At 40.6% G+C, this 23,740-nt stretch overlaps 2 protein-coding genes across 16 annotated transcripts in view; both read left to right on the top strand.

Annotated features, from left to right (window-relative positions):
* Positions 1-11,585, top strand: part of LOC133842037 (protein turtle) — a 44,592-nt gene extending 33,007 nt beyond the window's left edge. For 6 of the 13 annotated variants that reach the window (XM_062274972.1, XM_062275302.1, XM_062275051.1 and 3 more), the window contains 3 exons: positions 2,859-3,272; positions 7,900-8,017; positions 8,474-11,585. In XM_062274972.1, the coding sequence (XP_062130956.1) occupies positions 2,859-3,272; positions 7,900-8,017; positions 8,474-10,388 (2,447 nt within the window). In that variant the 3' untranslated portion in view covers positions 10,389-11,585. Of the gene's footprint in view, positions 1-486; positions 571-2,858; positions 3,273-7,882; positions 8,018-8,241; positions 8,313-8,473 lie in introns of all 13 variants that reach the window. The other 7 variants (XM_062275767.1, XM_062275525.1, XR_009894425.1 and 4 more) reach the window with 5 other exon arrangements.
* Positions 11,586-14,467: 2,882 nt separating this feature from the next.
* LOC133842714 (protein borderless) lies at positions 14,468-21,483 on the top strand. Of its 3 annotated transcripts, none has more exons than XM_062275957.1 (6): positions 14,468-15,134; positions 18,551-19,058; positions 19,153-19,562; positions 20,146-20,374; positions 20,448-20,654; positions 20,709-21,483. In XM_062275957.1, exons 1-6 carry the CDS (start codon positions 14,865-14,867, stop codon positions 21,275-21,277), a joined length of 2,193 nt encoding a protein of 730 aa, XP_062131941.1. In that variant the 5' UTR covers positions 14,468-14,864; the 3' UTR covers positions 21,278-21,483. The 3 variants fall into 3 exon arrangements, with proteins under 3 accessions (XP_062131941.1, XP_062132025.1, XP_062132101.1); XM_062276041.1 differs by lacking the exon at positions 14,468-15,134 and adding an exon at positions 17,703-17,955; XM_062276117.1 differs by lacking the exon at positions 14,468-15,134 and adding an exon at positions 17,980-18,119.
* The last annotated feature ends 2,257 nt before the right edge of the window (positions 21,484-23,740 follow it).

Raw genomic sequence — 23,740 nt, 5'->3', positions numbered from 1 at the left:
ATTATATGTTCTATACGTTCCTTGGTAAATATATTTCACATACTTCATTCAGCCGCCATCAAGGTAAACAACTAATCGATTATTTCACGTGAGTTAGTTTTTCAGTGGTTTCAAAGCGGGCGGATTTGCGATGATGAACAAACCCCTCAAAGACCCAACATAAGACTTGGTGGCAATCCTTTGTTTTTCTCCTTTCTAGTTATTTTGTAGCTTTTTGCTATTTGTTTAAGCACACTTATGTATGTATGTAGAAAACTCTTCTATGTTTGGTTTGTTGGGTAATTGCACTCTTTTCATTTCCAACCTGCACACTCAATATTTTCAACTTCAATATTTTTTGGGTTCTTCAAGAGTGCTCGGCATTCAATTAATCTGGCATTGGCATATACTATTTTGGCATTTATTTTTGCATTTCATTTGAAATTGGAATTGGAATTTGAATATGTTTTGTTTTGTTGCAATTTTTGTTTTCTGTTTTATTTGCAGACCTTTTAGCCTATTTTGACATTTACTTTCATACCGATTCGAGAGGCATGATAGTTTATTCGCCACCCAAGTTGAGAATGCAAGGTACTCGTATTATTATCCAATTTATTCAAAATATATTTTCCCATGTTTGTTTCAGTTCAAGCTACGATCCTATACCACACCACAAAGCTATGCATATTCATTCCGTGAAGGTCCACCAAACGTGCAAATGAATGAAATGAAATGAAATGAGAATATGTACGAGTCTCATGCGAATGTGAATGTAAATGCTAAGGTTCGAGAAGTGGGCATCAGACTTGAAAAAGCAATTACATTTGAAATTTCTCGGCCATTGTTGCTCCTTTGTTTACTTATTGTATTGCTGCCACCAAGTGCTGCAGTTGCAGTTGCAATTGCATCTTTCGCTGTAGCTTCAGCTATGACCATTTGCCTTTGAATTCTCACATCATGCCCATTTCTTTGCACCCTCTCTCCATCTCTCCCCCGACAGTTAGCAACTTCGAGTTACACATTCCTGCTACCAGTTCAAAGCTCTTAGCTGTTCGTAAGGGTAAAGTGCGCACTCATTGTGCTTTTGCATTGTTTACAATGACATTTTACGGCTGTTGCAAGTCGTGTGCCAGTATGCGTGCGTGTGTGTGTATGTGTGTGTGTGTGTGCGTACCTTTTAATGCGCTTAAGTAATGCCTTTTACGAGTATTTCCTTGCAGACTGCAGATTTACTGCCTCTAACTCACCCACACTTTGTGGGCCGCTCATGCAGGATAAGCTTCTGATGCTGACGCTGTGCTGTAGCTGATGCCAGTTCTAACTTGTTTCAGCCATAAATAACATTTACTTACCCCTGGCGTAGATGGTGGATGCCTCTATGTGCAAGATGAGTTTCTGTCTGCCTTGCGTATTCCTGTGTAGCCCTGTCTACCCTTGACATTTTTACAGTCTCCCCAGTCTCCACAGTCAACCCATCTCATTTCGCCTTTCGCCTATGGCCTCTGTGTAGCGTGGCATTTTCCTGCTTTCCATTTTTTTTTTTTTGCGTTTTCTGTTCGCCGTTTTTTATATATATATATATATGTTTGTCACTTGTCTCGTTTATATTATGTCAAATCTGTGGGTATTTTTCATGATACCAGACGAAGGACAAGCAGTACGGCACGTCGAGCATTAGGAGCAAGCAGAAGATGAGGAAGCAGAGACGGAGGTGGAGGCGGAGGCGGAAGAGGCAGGCAAAACTCTTTTGCTCATTTACTGCAGCCAGCAACCGCTGCTGCCGCCGTCGCCGCATTGCGCATAATCAACTTTTGATATATGCGCTTTCAAATCTCTTGAGTGCTCTTTAAAAGCATTTCTAATTAACATACATGCATAAATAATAAGCGTGGCATTTTTCACTAACGTTTTGCTAGCAACACACACCACGACGTTCTGTGCCGTTCTGTGCAGTGGTTAAATAAATGGCTTCCACTTATTGCCTGCTCCTGTCTTTTGTTACATTTACCTTTTCACCCCGCCATCAAAATGAAAGTGCGTGTGTGCTTGCGCCACGAATTCGAATATCCTTAGACAACATCGACATTTTGAGAAGCGATGTCAGACAACTGTCAGCACTCGCTCGACTTAAGGGTATTTTTTAATGACATGCGAGCCATATACAAATCATATTTAAAGCCATTTTAATTTGTCTATATTCATAACATCGCGAGGGACAAGAGTACTCAACGAAGTAGTACACATAATAAATACTTAGAAACCAATTTGCGATAGGTTCACGTCCCAAAAGCCATTTGATACTCTACATTGGTTTGTAAAGAGAAATGGGATAATTATGCAAAAGTAAAACCACAATGTGTGCATATGTAAATGTGAATTAAAATATGTACACACACACATTTGAGGTGAGCTCATAAATACATCCGTGCCACAAAAAAAGTGATCAAATGAAATGTTTATGATGCTCATAAGGCAAACAAAATACCCTATATTCGTATGTAATTAGGTAAAAACAAAGATAAAACAAGTAAGCTACAGCTGAGTGTGCTCGACTGCAAGATACCCGCTACACATAAAAATATACCAAATTAATATACCAAAAACTATTGAAAATTATACCCAAGCTTATATTTGGTTTATTAGTAAACTACTACATTTAAAATATGTCATAGAGTGCAAAATATAAAGAATTGTTACACACATATTCTGACGGCACAAAGTTATAATACCCTTCTACCCTATGGGTAGCGGGTACAATCAAATCTGTGTTCAGATGAGCTCATGAGTACATGATTTTGGATAAGACTAATCGAATTTAATTGCACTATTCATTCACGCATGTCCTAATACTCTGTCCTGTTTCGTTTTGCGTTTCACAGGACCGAAGCCTGGACCACCGCGTAATGTGTCCGTGACGGAAATCTCGAATGGCTTCCTCATCACTTGGCAGTCGCCGTTGGAGCGCGCACACATCGTCAAGTTCTATACCATTAAATATCGCACGGATGCGGAATGGAAGACGCTCAATCGCGGCCAGATACGACCGGAGGAGACGCAGTATCTGGTGAAGAACTTGGTGGGCGGTCGCACCTACTATTTCCGTGTGCTGGCCAACTCGGAGAAATCGTTCGAGTCGAGCGATGAGGTGAAATTCCCGGTGCCGGCGCGTGTCAAACATAAAGCTATAACAGCCGGCGTCGTTGGGGGCATCCTGTTTTTTATTGTTGCGATCATTTTATCGGTTTGTGCCGTAAAAATTTGCAATAAACGTAAACGACGAAAACAGGAAAAAGGTAACACTGAGGCGAAAAGCTGAACACACACTTGAAATGGTTTTTAATGACTATAATGATGATGATGATGATGATCATAACGAGAATAACAAATAACAAAGAACCAAAAAAAAGAATCCAAATAACTAATAACAATAATAATAATGATGATGACGATGACGATGACTCTTCGTCCTCGTCTTCATTGTTGTTCGTGTTGTTGTTGTTGACTATGACGATGATTGTGACACTTTTGGCAATTATGCTCAGCTAACTAACAAACTAAACCAACCACCAAAAACTAACTAATTGCTTTACAACTTACCACATACTAATTACTTCAACTTATACTTCTACCAATCTTCCACTACTACCACAAATACTGATACTACTACAAATACTAAAAATATATACTACTCACGTATGTGTTCCAACTACAGTTATTTTCGATTCGATTCGATTTGTGCCCCAATACGTGGCAACAGAGCAAACGATTCAACATATTGGCAATAACCATTCTGCGGTCAAGGCCATAGAATTTCCCATTTTCAATTAACTTGTAGTTGACACTCGTAATTTTCGACGTGCTTTTATGAGTTTTGCTTGGGCCACACGGCCTTTTATGTTTGCGCATATTTAATTATCGAACTGAATGTTTAAGGCATTACAATCTTAATTAAATGTGTACTTTGTTTCAGTACTTGAAGACATTGCAAGTTCAATAAAGTTTGTTTAGTCCCCCCGGCTTACACACCTCTCCTCTCATTGGCTATTTCGACAACAACAATGCATTGAAATTGAAATTGATATTGAAAGCAATATCTATACTGATATTGATATTTAAATTTAAATTTAAATTGATATATACAAACATACTCGTATTTAAAATTGTTTGTATACTGAAACCAAATACTTAATGTAAAACAAAAATCAAAAGGCATTTGATAACAAATTAACCAAATTATGCCTGACGAATTGTTTTTACTCTTCCGTTGTAGTTGTGTGCAAGTCGAATTAATTTTCAATTCAATTCAAACAAGTAACAAATAATATTTTCAATATTTATGTATATACAACAAACCTTGATTTTGTAACTGGCCTTTGAATTTTATATTTTATTTATACTTTCAATGAATTTAATATGTTTTCAATTCGTCCGTAATGTTGAACTGCCTTGACCTGACCTCACCTGACGCTGATTCCCTTTAATAGGCAAATATATTATATTTCAATTACATATTGGCAATATTTCACCTTACATTTATGTTGAATGCTCTATGTTTAATTTGTTCATTTTATCCCCTTCCCCTTGTTTGACTTGGTTATTTATTGTTCATTGTTTTATACTGAAATAAGATTTATACAGCATTAATCAGACCAAAAATCCCCCCTCCAGTGCATTCTGTTATGATTCCATAATTTAGTTGAAATTCAATTCCAAAGCATGTACAATTACAAATATCAACATAGTTGTTGCAAACTTAGTTAAACGTAAACTGGCTTCATGTGCAACCTGCAACTATATGAAATGATGCTCAAATGGTTATTTTCCTTTAATTAGGGAATTTCAAATTGAAATGCAGCCGCTGAACTGAACGGAAATTTCAAATGGCGGGGACTCCTTTATGAAAGTTGTCTGCTTTTTTGTGACCTTTTCGTTTGAAGCCTTTTCTGTTTCAATTTAACAGCATAAAATGCTTATTCATTTTGAATTAATGATGTGTTTTTTTCAAATGAATTATTTATATAGTATGATTTGTAAAACCTCCACACACTTAAACAACACAAACAACAAGTCAAAAGAAATAAATGCAAAATGGAAAATGATGCATTGCAAAATCAATAGCGTATAAAACAACCAAGTATAAATTGAAATTATTATCAAATAGTTAGTTGTTATGATTTTTATGCGTTTTCATTTTCGTTTGAAAGGAGTTCTATACACCTGCAAGAAATACAAGAGAGAAGAGAAGTTGCAAATGATTAACGTAACTGCTGAAAACCACAAACAATATTAAAACCAGACAAAAACCAAACACCTTTATCCCCCAATGATATTTGCAAAGCATGTTCTTAGCCAATTCGTCGTTGTTTCTGCCCAGGGCTGAGTTCATGCCGGATAAAGGTGTTTAGCAATAGGAAATGATATCAAAACCTATATATATATGTACAAGAACAAGAGATTGATAATATATATATAGCACAATACTGGGCAGACGTTTTTTGTAAACAATTCACGCACAAAGATGGTAAAATAAGGCCCACAATCGATGTCAAAACAGACAAAACAAAAAAAAACCGCAAAACCGCATCTTAAGTCAAAGAACATACATAAAATGATCGCGCTACAAATGTTGTAGCATATAAAGTGTCAACTGTGACACTGAGATAAAAGCACAACCTGCAATTGTATGCGCAAATTGTTAGAGATTTTGGGCCAATCTTTGCGGATTGCCATCCTGGGTGTGATCAGAATCTCGTTTGTGAATGCAAATTGTTTTGGGGTGGTGCAAGAGAACGAATTTCCACTGAGAACGAAAACATCAAATAATAATAATAAAAAGCTACCCAACTATGCCCCCTGCAACGTCAAGCAAAGTAACTGGGTAAGTTTTTTATAATCCATAATAAATCGATGTCGTGTGTGCAACAGATTCGAACTGTACAAGTGAAACAACTAAAAGGTTATTTTCAGACGCAATACCAAGTACCCAGATACCCAGTACCCAGAATCCAATACCAAGTATCAAGTACCAACTAACTAATACATACATGCCTAACTTAGTATCACACCTACATAAACACACACACACACACACACACACATACACATACGCAAGCAACCAACCGCATTAGCACGTGCGCATTTCATTATTCACTCTCGTACTCGTAACAGGTTCATGAATCGAACGCATGCGAATTAATCGTTCTCAGTGAATATCTATATAATTCCATTCCATTTTAAATCAAAATCAAAAAAAGAACAAACTAAAAGCGTTTAAGTACTCGTCTAACAAGCACACTTTCTTAAATCTCTCAAGCACTCACTCAAGGCGGCCAAAAAGTCATTTCACGGTCTTCATAATTACTATTTACCGTATATCGAACTGAACGTCGAAACACACAAAAACAAATAAAAGAACTCACTGCCAAAACTTTAACACTTTACACTCGTTGTTTAATGTTTATCTAAATAACTTTTCATTTGGTTTTCTAGCCCCCAAGTTGTCGGTCAGCTTTTGGCCAGCAACTTGACAGCATTTCTTTCGTCATCAATTTTGTTTGGTACTTGCATTTAAGTTTAAGTCGACCATAATCAGCTCTATTTTCGGTTTTAATTTGCATTTGCATTTGACTTTGACCAATCAGTTTCGGTTTTCAGTTTCTTCTTGATTTGCACTTACTTGGATACTTCTTTCCGTTGGCACAATTTTCAACTGACCATTAAAAAGCCATTTCATGTGTCATTGTTTTTTTTTCAACATTTCGAAGCCCGATCCTAAATAAAATACTGCGAAGAGCACATGCTATGCGTTTATACATTCGTATACTCGTATAGTCGCCTATATGTATGTAGCCTATGGGAAATTGATGAGGCTGATGCGAATCCAAATATGGTCCTCTGCTCGAATGCATCGTTAGTTAACTCAATGACGCAGAAGTACTTGTACTCCCCTTTGATCCCCAGCCAACTAAATTAGATTGTCTAGCTATTTTGAATTGGTTACCTCTTGTACATACATACATATGTAATTGCAACCCTAATTAACTAAGCTAAACTAAACTAAACTAAACTAAACTAAACTAAGCTAAACGCAACTAAACTAAAACCGCAAATAAAACTAACAATTCCATAGCATAGTCTCTAGAATAGATAGAATGGCCTAACTGGTGTGTGGGTGTATTGTTGCCTGTGCTTTTGTACTCTGTACTCAGTACTCTTAGTAATTATCTAGTAAACTGCTAAATTTTTAACTATGTTAACACAACAATAACAACAACAACTGCAACTACAATAATATAACAATGACAACAACATCGATGTTTACGCGAATAACAATGATAATGCTGTTGTTGTTATTGTAGCTGATGTTGTTTCTCGAGTTGTTGGAGTTGTCAATGATGACTCTCTGGCTAGCATGCAAATTGGTATAACGTCCGTGTCCCATGTCCTGCTCTACAATTCGAATACATACACTGGTCGCGTCGTACACACATGAATGTACTCACATTGTATGTAGTTTGGGTGCCAATGACCCGCCCGCCCTCTCTCACACTCTCTCTCATAAGTACATAAGTTCTACTTATTTGGTTTATAATCGAGCTGACTTTCAGCTGGGTCGCGTTATGCCAGTTTGTGCTAGTTCGAGAAGCTGTCTCATAACAATGGAACAGCAAATGGAACAGTACTTCGTATTTGCCACATATATATATATATATATATACACATATATATACGCGTACATATATATGGGGAATGCAATGTGTAAATGGTAGTGCAGTATGCTATGTATGTACATTCGATACGGACATACATACATACTCGTTATATAGTGTGTGCTTGTTAGCTGCTATCATGTATTTTATTTATCGGATAGGATGGCTCACGCTGCACGCCAAATTAATTGTAGAAATTATACGTTTACAGAGTTCAACATGGTAGCTTGCAGGATAACGGACGCTCGTAACATTGCAGCCAATAATCATCATCATTTGCACAATCGTAGTACGGGCTCAATTTCCTCTGGTCAAGTGCCTTTAAAAAAGTGAGTATCGACCGTCTAAGTTATAGGAATGGCTGACGAATTCCTGAAACGACCTCACGATTAAATTGATCTAAATTGATCTTTCCCCTTTAACTGTCTCTTGCGTCCATTCATCCGCCCAAAAACACATTGATTGGTACTATACGCCATGCACCTATAACTACTTCTACTTCTACTACTACTACTACTACTACTACTTCTACTCTCGCTACATCTAAACATAGCAATACTGAACATTATCGTGATTATGAAAGCGTTTTTATAGTTCCAGGTCCATCCTGTCATAATCAAAATCGTAAGCAAACTTTTCTATACTAAAACCAATACAATCTTCAGTTCGATTTTAGCCTCAGTTTCATTCTGCTTTTCGGTTTAAACACGTTTACTCTTAAGTTGTATGTTTTGATTTCCTTACTGCATTTACCTACCAACTAATCGCGCCATCTCATGTGCTAGGTACAAACAAACCCGAATATCAAGTCTAACTGCCATACTCATCGCCATACTGCACTGGATTTGGCCACCCGATCGCTGCACCAACTGTCAATCCATCTACAGCTCACCCAATCTACCCGAAGACTGTGATCCCGATGCCAAGCGACGTTCGACACAAGATGGAGCTAAGCCCGGCTACGATCAGACGATCCTGGAAAACAGCATCGATGTCGTCGACGGCGCATTATTTGAGCGAAGGAACAGCAATGTGTCACAGAAATCATCCAGTGACGATGGCGGCTTCCTCTCGCGTCGTAATTTCATCACAGCTCGTGCCTCCTGGCGGCGTCCACTAGTCGCGTCATCCAGTCAGGTCAGCTTGCAGTCGGCAGCAGATTCCGCGAGGGGTTTCCTCCAGGGTTTGGGTGGCTTGCTCAAGATTGGCGGCGCTGTCAAGCAGCAGCAGCAGCCGTTCGATGAGGCTGTAACTGGTGCACGCTATCAAAATGTGCTGCGTCCCTACAGCTCAAACTCGCACAACATCTACAGGAACTTGCAACACAACACGGCCAACAGTGGACCATTGCACATCAACACGATCAGCGGCAGTCTCGGCCAGCAGCTGCTCTCTCCCCCGCTGTACACACCGACGCGCGTCTCCCGCATCTTCTCCAGCTCGCCAGCCAGCACGCCAGGCCATCATCATCATCAGCATCAGCATCAGCTGCTGTCTTATAGCGGCGCATATCCAACGCATCATACGCACTTCAGCGATCTCAGCACGGTGTATCCCAACTCTGCTGAACGCTCGTTGCCCACATCACATCTCAGTGGCACTGGGAATCTGAGTCGCTATCGCTATCACTCGCAGGAACTGCCCTCGCTGCGCACCATTCAGGAGGAGACGCGTCGCCAGCAGCAGCCTCCTCAGCATCCACTCGAGGATCACTTTGTGCCGTTGCAGCTGCCGTCGCCGCCTTCGTGGCGCAATTACTATCAGACTCAGCTGCCATATCACAGCTATCGACCGCGCACTCGCTGGTATCCCCGCCACTACTCGAGACTCTTCAGTCGCCAGCAGCACGAACTGCTCTCGCCATTGCCCGACCTCAATCTATCCCTGCGAGGTACGGCCAATGGCGCCAGATTGGGACTGGAGGCGTCACCCGAGTCGCGATCCAGCTCCAGTGGCTTTGGTTCCAAGAACACCTCCAATCATCCGGGCAGCACAAGCGAGTGGCGACTCTTGCCGCCCTATAGGCCTCCTCCATCGCCGCCCAAGCACTCAGCGTACTTTGGAGCCAGCGTTGCGGCGTCGGGTAATCAGCAGGCGCAAGCACAGACCTTGGTGGCAGGCCAGTTGCAGCAACAGCCATACCACTACTCCTATCTGCAGCCCAGTCCGCCCTCGGCCGGCCTGACGCCACCCTACACCATGGCCCATTGGCTGGAAATGATCTCAAGACTGAACGCAGCCACGGACAGTAATCTGCCCAAGGCATGCCCCGCTGTGGATGTGGGCAGCGTCGATGGCCATTACGAATTCGATCCTGCCACACCAACGCCCAGTGCCTCGACGCCAACGGGAGTCGGTATCGGTGTCGGTGTCGGACTTCTTCGCGACGATCTCAATCTGCATATAGACATCCATCACTATCCTCATCCCTACCAACATCAACATCATCATCATCAGCAGCAGCAGCAACAGCAGCCACAACAACAACATCACCATGCAGCGACCTTGCCTTATCACCACACTTTGGGGCCGTTGAGCGGCAGCTTGCTGCATGCCTCAGCTGCCCGCAAGCTGCGCAGCCTGCCCCGCTATGACAATGTCGAGGCTCGCCTGCAGGCCATGCGGGAAGAGTTCTATGCATATCGGAAGCGTAAGGCCATGCAACGAGCAGGCGGTCCCGAAATCGAGAGCATTTGCTGAACCGCAGTTGAGGCGACCGCAAAGCATATCCAACAGACAGTCAGACTTGAATGCAGTATGAGAATGCGGCAGCAGTTTGAATGTGCTATCGAAGTCAACCGCATAAACCATATGATTAGATGATATCGCAATCAATCGCAATCCGGCAATAAAAACATACGAACAGTGCTTGCCCATTTTATAGAAGCAGTTTGAAGTACTTCGAGTATGTGAAGCCATTTAGGTGACCGCAGAGAGAAATAAGTAAACAATTAGTTGTGGAAAATTCATGCTAGGCGAACAACACAAAATGATGACAAGAGAACAACAAAGAAGCGAAGATAATTTTTGTAAATATAATAAAATGGAATGCACGAATCGAAACACAGCATTATAAGATGGCACGCAAAGAAAGGAAAGCAAAGCAAAGAAGCAAACTTTAAGCATAATATTAAAACAAAACTATAGCAATTATGAGGACATATTACTTATAAAAACTCAATATAATATGTAATTGATATTTGACACACAGTACGTGTATGCAAAATGATTATTATTATTATTATTATTATTTATAAAAACAAAACAACAAAATTACATATTAGATATATATACATATATATAGGCGTAACGAAGCGAAACACAGATTGATATGTTAAACATCAATTAAAAAGAAATCCACAAGCGTAAGCGTACATTATGTTACATTAACACTAACGTAAATTAATTAATTAATTAACGAATTAATACAAACAAATGATGAAGATATTCAAGATATAGATGTTAAGTCCTTAGTTGTTAAACTTGATAAGCAAAACAAAACGAATGAGAAGTGTTGAAATTGAAAATGAAATTTAAATAAAAGCGATAAAAACTCAGTAAAGCTAAATATATAGACAAATTGTTTCAAATTAAATTATTTAAATACAAATGCAAATGTGAAAATCGTAATTACCGAAATTTAATGAAAGTATCACAATAAAATCAGTTAAACCAAATAATTACGTGAAATACATATAACTGCTGCATATACATATGTTTACTGTTGAGCTACACACAATTAACAACAAAAAAGATAATTCCGAGTAACTCCAATGATATGTACTTTTATTGAGAAGACAGAAAAAAAAACCCAAATACTTTTTCCAGTGCCGAGTATAGGAGCCCTCTTTCAAGCAAATCCATAAACACGCTCAACACAACCAACCAACCAACCAACAAACCAAAAGAAAACATAAACAAACAAAACAGGACACAAATAATGATGAAACAATACTGCGTTAGCGCTAATTGACATTTATTAAACTTATAATATTAATTAATATAAAAATTGAAGCTAAAACCAAAAACAAGAGCAAGCGAAACAGGAATAGAAATGGAGAATTACTGGGCTATATGGCTATGGATAGGATTGATATTTGAGTTGTACCCGTTGTGCAGGTCCTACATATATAAAAGAAAAAACCAATTCACAAGAATGATATAAGTCTGTAGTATAATTCAACTGAGAGATTTAAGTATCAGATTTTATTATATACGATTTCAAATTGATGCATATAGAAGTTAGTGTTTGGTAAATTCTTCTTTATATCGCGACCCGAAACCCAATTTCAGTTTTACTTAGGCGAGAGATGTAAGAGATGAGCAGAGATGCTTGATGAATTTCAGTTTCAGTTATTATATACTTAATAACTTGTTAATGATAAACTTGTCTGAACATCAAATTGTACGGAATGGTTTGACACAACTTGACGCCAAAACACTGCCAGAGCGCGAGATGCATGAGGACGACGATTGCCGTGTGTATAACGTATGTAAATTACAACATCAACAACAAATATATAATAATAATACCTAATATAATAATAAAATTGATATACTAAATAATAAATACCAATTTAAGCAAATCGTTGAGCAGCAAACAAAACAAAACAAAAAAAAAAAAAAAAAGAAAAACGAAATGAATTGAAAGTTAATACAAACAAAATATTCAGAACATGACACAAATGATCTCAATAATTTGTCTTGCCTTTTGTTTGCATCAGACAATTTCATTTTGATTAATTTTAAATAGTTCAAATTATATAAACCAGCCCTGAGCTGTCTGTGCTCTAAGCGCAGTAAATAAGTGTTTTACTATATTCCAGAAGTGAGAGAGAGAGAGTGTAATAAAGTTTCACTGCAGTGTAGACGCTTCTCCAAATGGTTTCTCATTTGATCAAACAGAAATCGCAATTGAAATTCAAATATGTAATTGATAATTGATTGTTACTGCACAAAGTACTCGTAATGCTGATGGAGCTCGATTAATTGTAAATGCTTACCAACAATATTAAAAGAAAGTTCATTTTTCTATTGAGTAGGCAAAGATACAGATACACACAAACACACACACACTAACACACTAACACACATACACACAGACCCACACCTACACATTACCACATAATCTGTCACATAATGTTAACTAGAACGCAATTAATGAATTAATTGAGCATAAACGAAAAATCCAATTAAGCGAAAATAAAATATAAAAACTTTAAAGAAAAACAAAATTTAAATGAAAATGAAAATAACAATGAAAATGAAAAGAAAGAAAGAAACCCAAAACAACAATTACAGTATGCGTATTAATGTACTTATTAAATTTTAATTGAGAATTGAGAAATAAATTGAAAGATGCGAAAGATGCGAACGATGAAAAATAGAGCAACTTACATACAACAAACACACACACGCAAAGTGAAGGACTTTAAAAAAATATATATATACATGCATATATATAAATATATAGTATATACATACAATTATTTATATGAACATAAATTATTGAATTAAATGGCATGTACATTAAGTAAAAGGAATAAATTACAAATTAATTTACTCGTAAGTAAATCTAACGCTTTAGTCTGCCACTTTGATTTTTGGACAAGGTGCGCCAGTCAACTTCAACATTTCGACTCGAATAGAAACAACAACAAAACAAGAAAAAGTCTAATAAACGAAAGAATTCAATCTTAAGCCCAAGCACAACTATCACTAAACAATTAAAACGAACTCTTTCTATTCATCATTCCTTTCCTTCCAAACATATTTCCTATCTGCCTTCACACCATATGTATTCCTTTCTTTCAACTGCACCTTCTTCAAGACTTTCGCTTGATTTTCACAACTTTCCATTCCAATAAAAAGAAACAACACACAAATATTCCCCCAGCATTTCAGCGTATAAAAAACGTACAAGAACAAAAAAAATCAGTTTAGAACGAAATATATTGTAATTAACACAAGACACAATTATAAAATGAAATTAGCAAAATGAACAAAATTTTTAAACAAATAAAATTACAAAAAATACAAATAAAAATACAAAAAAAAAAACAACAAAAACAATTTGAAATTGATCAAATAAAGCAATCGTGAAATTGAGTTTTCATTTGGGCGCAGCTGCAACCGAGTATAACCCGATGACCCGGAAACGTAGACCTGTCATTCAATTAATATATGTGTGTGTATACAGTCGACCAATTACGAGTATCATAACTTTTCACACACTGAAATGGACTACGAGTCGTATGAGTAATTCGTTTAACCCATACGCCTGCGCATCGAATGGCGTTTATTGTCCATCCGAGCAATCGTCTGAGTAATTAAGCGAATAAAAATTGCAAAGATGCAGTGACAATAATAGACATAGACGTCTTCGGAGACGGAGCGCACCCCCAATTATTTAAGTGGATAAACGTCGATGAAAGTGAATTGTGAGCATATTTCAAATTGCGAATGACACAGACAAAGAGAGCGGGGCAAAGCCAAACGCCTCTGCGATTTGTGGGCGTATGTCAAAAGTCAAGCCTCGAGGCATGTGAAAGTGGAGTGTGCTAAGGTCTCTCAACTGATGATCATCATCGTCAGCTGAGGCTCAGCTCGTCAGTGCACACTGAGCGCAGTGCAAGCATCTCATGCTCAAATTTCTACAAGTACATAGAGTAATATGTGCTCATCATATATATAGTACTAGTTCTACTCTAGTCAAAATCATCGCTGATGACAACGGAACGCGTTCCGCCTCTTGATCGCATGTTTTCAGTGGCATTTTTCAGTAGCGATTCTGCAGTCGTCGAGAGTAGTTCCCGAGTGCGCGACCACGTTCAGTTTTGTCCTCAGTCTTGATAGTATTCCGCCAAACATACAAAGCATACAGCATACAGCATACAACATCATTCAAATAATAATACAACAAATATTTTGTTTTGAGACACGATTACGTAAACGGATCAGACCTGATTTTCTTTCATTTGCGACTTCAATTTGTTGTGATTCACAAAAACAATGCGGAAATACTCAAATTACAAAGCAAGGCCACGCAAGCCCTAAGTGCAAGTGAGAAAGCATAAAGAGTGCAAAGTTAAAAACGTAGTATATGCCAGCATCTACTTCTAGTCTTAGACACTTCTCTAAACCCAAACCCAAACCCAAACCCAAGCCCAAACCAAAATGCCAAAGTCAAAGAAAAGAACACACGCAAAGAGCTGTCATCTCACGACGAAGTGGAGAGCGGGACAGAGCGAGGCACAGCAACCGCCGCTGCCGCTTCTGCTGCTGCTGCTGGCGCTCTTAATGAACATATCCTGTGTGGCATGTGCGCGCGATCATCGTAAACAAACAAATCTGGAGGCCAAAGTCGGTTCGCATGTCGTCTTTAATTGCTATATAGATTTCCCATATGATTCCCCAATCTCCTACGTAGTCCACTGGAGCAAAGATGTAAGTCAAGCTCATGAATTGCATGTGAATAGTATGCATACGCAGAGTATGCCTTCATCCATCATCCATCGTTAATTACATTTATAAAAAAAAGCACTGCTCGATAGCAGAATGAAGTTTGATTGCAAACATTTACATGTTTCGCTTTTTAGCAGTGTGGCACATTCAAACATGATCACGACATTTATTTTTCATGCGGTGTTCTGACACACACGCACCTTCAAATGAAATTGTCGAAATTATGAATTTATCAGGAATATATATATATATATATTTACGCGTAGGTGCGCCAACTGGCAAATGGCAAATGGCAACTGTCTGACTGGCTGTCTGACTGACGTGGGATGTCGTGCGCTTGGTTAGCCTTAATTGCAGTTAGTGCCGTGGCAGCTGTAGCTGCAGCATTCAACTGTGCAACAGAGCAGCGGCGCTCTCACATTCATTAAAAGGGCTCTGCCTCCATCCAGTGATGGGGAAAGGGAAAGGGAAAGGGTTGCCTGATGCTGGTCGAGCTTGGTTTGGCCCTGGCCACTAATTAAATACGACCACATGCAGTCATTTGGGCGTGTGTCGAGTTGAGTCCTGCCCTGCTTATTGGGCGCGTCTGTGTTTTAAATTTCATTAAACACGCAGCCCCGTGTGCGCTGATTTCGCACAGTATTGCAAACACTTTAAATTATTGCACTGCACTGCTCGATAAGTGTGAATCTGAAGTGTGACATCAAAGAGGGCAACAAAAAGGAAACACACCGAGCCGTATTGAGCTGAGCTGAACAGACCAGCAAAGAGTTGAAATCAATTTCAATTGAATTGAATCGCATTGAATTTGGTTGGCATTTTGTTGACAACTGTGAGTAATGCAATTAAATTCAATTGCAAATTCATTGCAGGAATTCGCACAACGCAACTACACAACCAAAGGCCAATGAGCAAGGGGGCAATGGACAAGGGGGCAGTGCTCGCCACCCACTCGGCGCACGTTTGTATTTAAATCAAGTGAATTACTATTCATCGCCTCAACACTCACACGCCCCAAAATCATGCTCGAAATCTGTGGAATGGGGAATGGGGAATGTCTGCTCTTTTCTGGTTCGCCACTGTTTTTAACTATTTGCTTGGCTGCGTAATTCGCTGTCACTTACTGCAGACACAAACACGCAGCTCGCAGTTTGGACTCGGCTTGATTCTGTTTTATTGTATTGTATTAATGCATAAGAGTCTACTCGGTCAACGGGTCATGATGTCATTTTTGATAGATTCACTTTAATTGTGCGTGAAAATGTTTTAACGCAAACTGCGATCCAAAACAGAGGCACATTTTAGCGAACTTTCAGATTAACCGAGTGATTTGATCCACCATAAATTCGGTGAGTTGACACCTATGTAGATCTCCTGTTATGTTTCCTTTGGCTGCGAGCAACAAAAAACAAAACATATATTTATGCAAATGCAAACTCGTGTGTGTGCAATCAAAAACTACTTTTCACGGCCGTAGTCGCGAATTTTGCGCACGTAGTAGCCTGGGCAAGCGGTAAAAAATTACCGGATAAATCAAGTTACGTTTGTAATTTGTTAGATAATGTTGATAAATGTACGGCGAGGCAAGCAGATGTTGCCAGTTGACACACAGTTGGGTGTACTTGGGTGTACTTGGCATCCCCGACTGCTGTCTGGCTGTCCCAAAAGTAGACAAAAATGATGCAACGCATCGCATCAAGAGAAAAACATTTCTCACAGTCACAAACTGGCGATGATGATAACGATGATGATGATGATGATGATGCTGGTGTTTTGCCTGACATTGATGCTCGTCTCGGCCAAAGCCGGAAAGCTCGACACACACACACACACACAAAGAGGGACTTGTCATCTATGAGTATTTGCCGATTTTAATTAAAGCAGCACTCGACACATAATGTCAGTAGATCAACCAACACTTGTGGCACACAATTAAAACTATCAAATTGCAACCCGACTGACACTCTTTGCGGTCATCAGCTATCAATAACCCAACACTGTCGCGAATGCAACCAAATCCCTAGCATGCGGTTTATTATTGGATCAATCCGTAGGAGGAAGGCAGCATAACTGACCGAATGACAGACTGACTGACTGCCTGACTGCCTGATTGGCAGCCTAACAGCAGGAGGTGCAGTAAATGAAACAATCATGTCCGTATTGAATCAGAGTTTTCGAATGGGAAGTTAAAAGGGAGAAATGTCTACATTCCTCATTCTCGAAATAACCGAATCAAAGGACTTTAATAAGGCAACGCATTTCCTTCCGAGTTGAGCAGTGCGTGAAAATAAAAAACCGCTATTTGAATTGCGTTAATTGTCAAGGCAATTACATAAAGGATGGCAACCGCAACAGCAGCCAGTGAAGCAGAATTTTAATATTTTTAATTCCACGCTGCTTTTTGCGAATATTTGCATTGTGCTCATTTTATTTGCACTAACGCAATTAATTTGCATCTGTCTATAAACATATGAAATATGCTTAATAAACATTGGCATATCTATTCAACATTAATTAAAACAATAATAGTTTAGCAAACATTATCAGAGGAAAAAATCTAGAAAAAACATGAAACACAATAAATGATGGGAAAAGCGAATTCATATTTGCCTGCCTACAAAAGACTTCCCAAATGAGATGCAGGCCAAATCGAGGGGATAAATAATAACAGAAACATGAGTTCCGCATCTCAATCGATTCAGTGTCACCAAAGTTATGCCCCACGTGAGCTCATTTTAATTTGTCAACAATGTTGCGACCCGGTGAGGGGCAGGAGCGGAGATGGACATGGACCCGAAACACGGTCAGTCAACGTCCTCGCATTGCTCGAGAGGGGTTCCCTTTCACGGCCACTCCGGCATCGCCATCGCCATCGCCATCGACATCGACTGTGTGCTCAACACAGCGGGTGTTTGCGCAAATTATATTGGGCGTATAGATACAACTTTGTGGTCTTTGTCTGTGCATGTACGTAAACAAATATATACCCACACATGCACACACGTATACACACCCACAGACAGACAGTCACAAAACACAGACATGTGAGTGTGTGTATGTGTCGTTAACTGTTACATTGCCAGGGCTGACGGGGCGTATAATTATTTACTGCAATTGTGCGTCGTTGTGCCGAGCGCCGAGTCTGCCAAATGTGCTTGACTTTTGCATGATTTATTGCCATGCGACACTACAAACTACAAACTACAAATTGTAATTTTACTATCAATTCAAAATCATAGACTAATTTATAAATGCTACCCGCATTAAGCAAACGCCACCTGCACGCTTTTCTATCTGAACACAAGGATTTCCACTTGAAACTGACGCAAACTATTGCTGACTAACACATAAACAAGTAACAAATTAAACATTCATCGAGTTCTTCTCTCTTCTCTCAGAACAAAAAGATTTTCACTTGGTTCGAAAACGAAACCTCGACGAACGAGCTTTTCAATGGACGCCTGCATCTGGTCAGCCATCATCCGGAGTACGGCAAAGCGTCAGCGAATCTAACTGCCATTCGAGAGTCTGATCAGGGCTGGTATCACTGCCAGATCGTTTTCCCCAATCGCTCGCCAAGCGTACGCAACAACGGCACACGATACCATCTGGCGGTGCAAGGTGGCTCACTCATCAAAATCCCACCCGTTAATCAGACCATCATGGAAGGTCAGACGGCGTTCTTTCACTGCGTCATGAAGTATCCCGACAGTTCGCAGGCCTCTTGGTACAAGGATGGCGTGCTGCTACAGGAGGTGCAGGATCTGATCAGACGCTCGTTTATGGGCCCCGATGGCAGCCTAAGCATTGATCCCACTATGATGAGCGACCTGGGCGAATACGAGTGTAAGGTGCGCAACAACGAAGGCGAACTGCAAACAGCCAAGGCTTTTCTCAATATACAATGTGCGTGAGTCGAAGCCCCCGCCATAACTACAAAATTGATGATACATTTCAATCTCTCTCTCTCTCTCTCTCTCTTATGTACCCATACCCATAGATAAGGCCAAGGTTATTTATGCACCGCCGGAAGTTTACCTGCCCTATGGACAGCCAGCCGTGCTTGACTGCCATTTCCGGGCTAATCCGCCATTGAAAAACCTGCGCTGGGAGAAGGATGGCCTCCTCTTTGACTCGTACAATGTGCCCGGCGTGTTCTACAAGATGAACGGCAGCCTCTTCTTCTCCAAGGTGAACGAGAACTATGCGGGCAGCTACACATGCACTCCTTACAATGACCTCGGCACCGATGGCCCCTCGCCCATCATTAGTGTAATTGTGCTGCGCCCACCAATATTCAGTGTAACGCCGAAAGCGATTTACATACAGAAACTGGGCGAGACAGCCGAACTGCCATGCGAAGCCATCGACCGGGACGGAAACAATCGGCCCTCCATTGTGTGGAGTCGGGTAAGTCCCAACTGCATTGTTACAAAGACTGTCCCCACTGCCCACTGCCCACTGCCCACATGCCCTGCTCCAAGCCCCCAAATGGACAACTGACTGGTTGTACTCGCTACTCGAAGTGTACAAGAGTATTTTAGCTTAGTGTCATCAGACACGATATAAGAATGCACCTGGAATTTCACAAAGTAGCTGTACAGGACTTTGAGATATACAGCTATCAAAAAAAGCAGGCAAAAGATTCAGAGAAATTTGATTGATATCTTAAAGAAAACAGAATTAAATGCAAGCTAGGACCTTATTTGGTTAGCAGTTTGGGTAGCAGATATTTCACAGGCGAGTACACTCGACTTTTATCTGCCGGTGGAGCTGGCTATTCACCAAATTCGCAGATGGTCGGACAACGACACACTGCCTGTCTGCTATTCTGGTAGTGTACCAATCTACCTGGTTGGTAAAACGCTTGATTGCTTTTTGAAATATTCATGTGTGTCGTTGTCGCGTAGCCATGGCGAGTCGCGAGTCGCGACCATGTGCAGCATTTTTGCGACGACTGACTCTGATTTAACTAATTTACACACGCACACAGAAAGATGGCCAGGCCCTGGCAGTGGACCGGCACAGTTTTAGCGGCGGCAATTTGACCATCACCAATCTGGTGGAAACGGACCGGGGCATGTACGAATGCTCGGCGACCAATGAAGCGGCAACGATAACGGCCGAAGCTGAATTAATGATTGAGAACATTGCCCCACGACCGCCATACAACCTAACGGCGAACAGCACCGAGACCTGCATCACAATACGTTGGCAGCCAGGTGAGATCAACTGCAAGCAATTTCGCCAAAATTCAATTGATTAACTCTCTTGCTTTTTCATCCCCTCTCGCAGGCTACCTCCGACCCAATCTCGAGTACACTGTGTGGTATCGTCTCAGCGATGCGCCAGAGTGGCGAACTCTGCGAGTGCTCGACAAGACCGTCATGGAGGCCACTGTGCAGCATCTTCTGCCAGGGAGGGAGTATGAGTTCATGGTGCTCAGCCAGGACAAGTATGGCGACGGCATGTTTAGCAAGCAATTGCGTTTCGAAACCCAACGTAAGGCGCTCACAAGCACCTCACTTCCCTTCACTAACATTTCTTTCCTTCCAGCCTCACCCATTCGCGGCGAAGACTTTGATGCCCAACATCTGCCACATCAACAGAGTCAACCGTCCAGCACTGGTGGACTCGGTGCTCCTTGGAACCTGAGCATTATCAACAATCCGCAAGGCTGGCTGCTGCACTGGGAGCATCCGCTGCAAGGCCTCGAGTCGCTGCGTTTGTACACGGTCCGTTGGTGGAAGGAGCCGGAGCATTTCCTCATCGGCACTGCCGAAACCTTTGACAATTTCTATCAACTGCGACACTTGAAGGAAGACGCCACCTTCAAGATACAGGTGTTGGCCGTGGGATCGGATGCGCACCAAGCAGCCAGCCCTGAACTGATACTCGATGTACCCTCGCAGCGTAAAGTGCGAGCTTTGATTATTGGCAGCTCCGTGGGCATTATCTTTCTACTTTGCGCACTGTGCGCTTTTTTATACGTGAAGCGTAGTTGCCTTCGGCACTTGTTTGCCCGGGGCAACGAGGGAGCCAGCGGTGACGAAGATACTGCTGAGAGTGGCGACTGCGACAGCGACCAAGAGCGGGACAGCGGAAAGATTCGCGCGTCTTCCTGAATTTTGCAGATCAGGTGGCGCTTTGAGGCGACCGAGGATGGAACTACACAGCGAGATTGTTCAGTGAGCGTGACTTTAGTGCCAGAATAAGGGGAATTCCATGATTTACAAAATCAACCAGTTCAATAATAAAGTAATTAAAGTTAACTCTTTTGGGAAATTATAAGTTAATTAATTTTTGACAAATAAAACTATTTAAAACTAAAGCAATCGACTTTTCAAACATTCGATTTTGAGAAACTAATATGTATGTACATCATTCTCTATGAATTCAAAATGTTTGAAATGTGCGCCTTATGGGCAGCACTTTACTGAAAAGCTTTTAATGACACATAGATTGTCTTCTTCTCACACAGTATGCAAGCGAATAGGTTCTCTTATCTGTATTCATATGTGTGTGAGCGAGACAACACACACGAGATAACACAAAGCTTGTGGAACAGCATTTCCAGCAAAAGCTCTGAACGTTTAAATCAAATAAGAAAAACGTTTTTTTGTAATTAATTAAAAATTCAATTAATCGTTCCTAATTTATAAGATTCTAAATAATGTTAAAACTTAAAAAGATTTCTAAGACAACAACGTTCTTTTGAAAAATATGAATTACTAAAGCTGAGCACAACGAAACATGCTTAGAATATTGGAGATATTTATATCGGAAATCTTAAGCAGTTTTTTATTGATTGCAGTCATGAAGTTAGTAATTTTCCAATCACGACAGAGCGTGCATTGAGTCACGACAAGCGATTAGACAAATATAATATGTATAGCAGGTGGGATAGGAGGGATGTGACGTGACGTGGCAGCCTCGAAGGTAAGGAAAGTAAACACCTGAATGCACCGGGAGACGACTGTTGGACTGAGTCGGCTTAATTGCTCTGTCGAACAAATACAATGCACTCAATGCAAAAGCGGCTTTTGGCTGCATCCCCAACCACGACCACGACCACGACAGGTTCAATTGATTTAACCCACACCGCCAAATGTTTTGCACTCGCAAAGCTTTGATGCAGTTGCTCGTTGTCGCAACGTGTCGGTTGTCAGTTGTCGGTAGTCGACGATGGCAGCTCATCAAGTGCGAAAATGTGCAGCTCTGACCTGAATTGCCACGCACCCAATGACAGCCAGCTGTAAGCAGTGGAGGAGAATAGAAGGAACACTTAAATAAACGCGGCAACTGATAGCACTCAGAATTATTTATCTGACGAAATGAAATAGAAGAATGTGCAACCTAATCACATATTTCGACAATCTCATAATGCCGTCTTAGTGAAATGGGATCCATACTCATTTAAAGTCCATAGTACAAGAATAAAAAAGAAACACAAAAATAACAAACTTACTCGAATGCACGATTAATATCTAAATTAAAGTTAAAATTCCTTAATTGATTTAATTTTAAGTTTCCCTCATTCATTATTTTACCCAACTATATTTTTTCCAATATCCAATCCTAGGCTGAACGGATATAAAACAAATGCTACGTGTGAATTAATGGCATCCATGCTCAATCATAGTCCAATGATAAGTACAATAATAAATAAGTAAACACATTTACATAAATATAAGTATAGTTGCTTCTGCTGTCTTGCAAAATGTTGTGAACAACATCGAAAATCGACTGCTGATACTGCGATTGAGCTCAAGTTCGCCTAACAAGCCCAACAGTCACGTACAAAAATATAGGCACACTTTGTACATTTGTACACAGAGTGCGGATTATGAATAGAATGAGGTCAATGCTAGAATCGCTCTTCCTATCACAGATAGGTCACACACGCAGCTGGCGCTCAGAGTTTGAATACGATATTTACACACCAGCGATATATATATGTAGCTGAGCGTTCATTTGAGTGTGTGTGTGCGTTTGTGTGCGATCGTCAGCAGAGTGTACTGGTGGACTCAGTAGTACTCATATTGCTCATGCTCGGTACTTCGTGGCAAATCAAAGCTCCGTTTTGTTTTTTATTCTTGCCATTCGACATTTGCTTTGTTCGACACAAAGGCAATGGCAACGAGTCGAGTTGAGTAAGCGCAGTTCAAAGTTCAGCTCGAAATGGCAGCCGAAGGGGGTATTATTAAAGTCCAGTCCCAGTTAACAGTTAATTGTGTGCAGAGTATTAAGAGAGGAATGCTTAACCTGTAATAAAGACGTAGTAGAATCTAACAAAGCAGTTGGAAGATCGAGTGCAGCTGCACTCAGTCAAGTGCACTGAGACTGCATTGGGCATGGGGTAGGATTATTTTGTGTTTACGATCAGCTGTTAACAGTCAGCTGAAGCAAAAACACACACAGAGAGACATGCGCAGAGCACACACACACACTAACGCATAGGCTCGTGCTCGTGTAACAACATATAAGGGGAGAGGCCGTAAACAGTGTGGCAACATTGAGAATCAACCAAACAAAGCCACTGTATGGGGAGAGGGGTGTGCAGCGGAGTGCCATTCACAACACAACAA

This window comes from Drosophila sulfurigaster, chromosome 2L (genome assembly GCF_023558435.1).
Source record: "Drosophila sulfurigaster albostrigata strain 15112-1811.04 chromosome 2L, ASM2355843v2, whole genome shotgun sequence".
Taxonomy (NCBI): domain Eukaryota; kingdom Metazoa; phylum Arthropoda; class Insecta; order Diptera; family Drosophilidae; genus Drosophila; species Drosophila sulfurigaster.
The sequence above is the reverse complement of the archived record's forward strand: the minus strand, read 5'-3'. Positions and strand labels throughout refer to the sequence as shown.

Excerpts from the sequence above, each read along its gene's own strand:
- LOC133842714 (XM_062275957.1), top strand. The coding sequence starts at position 14,865 with ATGCCAAAGTCAAAGAAAAGAACACACGCAAAGAGCTGTCATCTCACG. Across the intron at positions 19,563-20,145 it reads CCTCCATTGTGTGGAGTCGG|AAAGATGGCCAGGCCCTGGC; the intron begins GTAAGTCCCAAC and ends ACACGCACACAG. Across the intron at positions 20,375-20,447 it reads CACAATACGTTGGCAGCCAG|GCTACCTCCGACCCAATCTC; the intron begins GTGAGATCAACT and ends CCCCTCTCGCAG.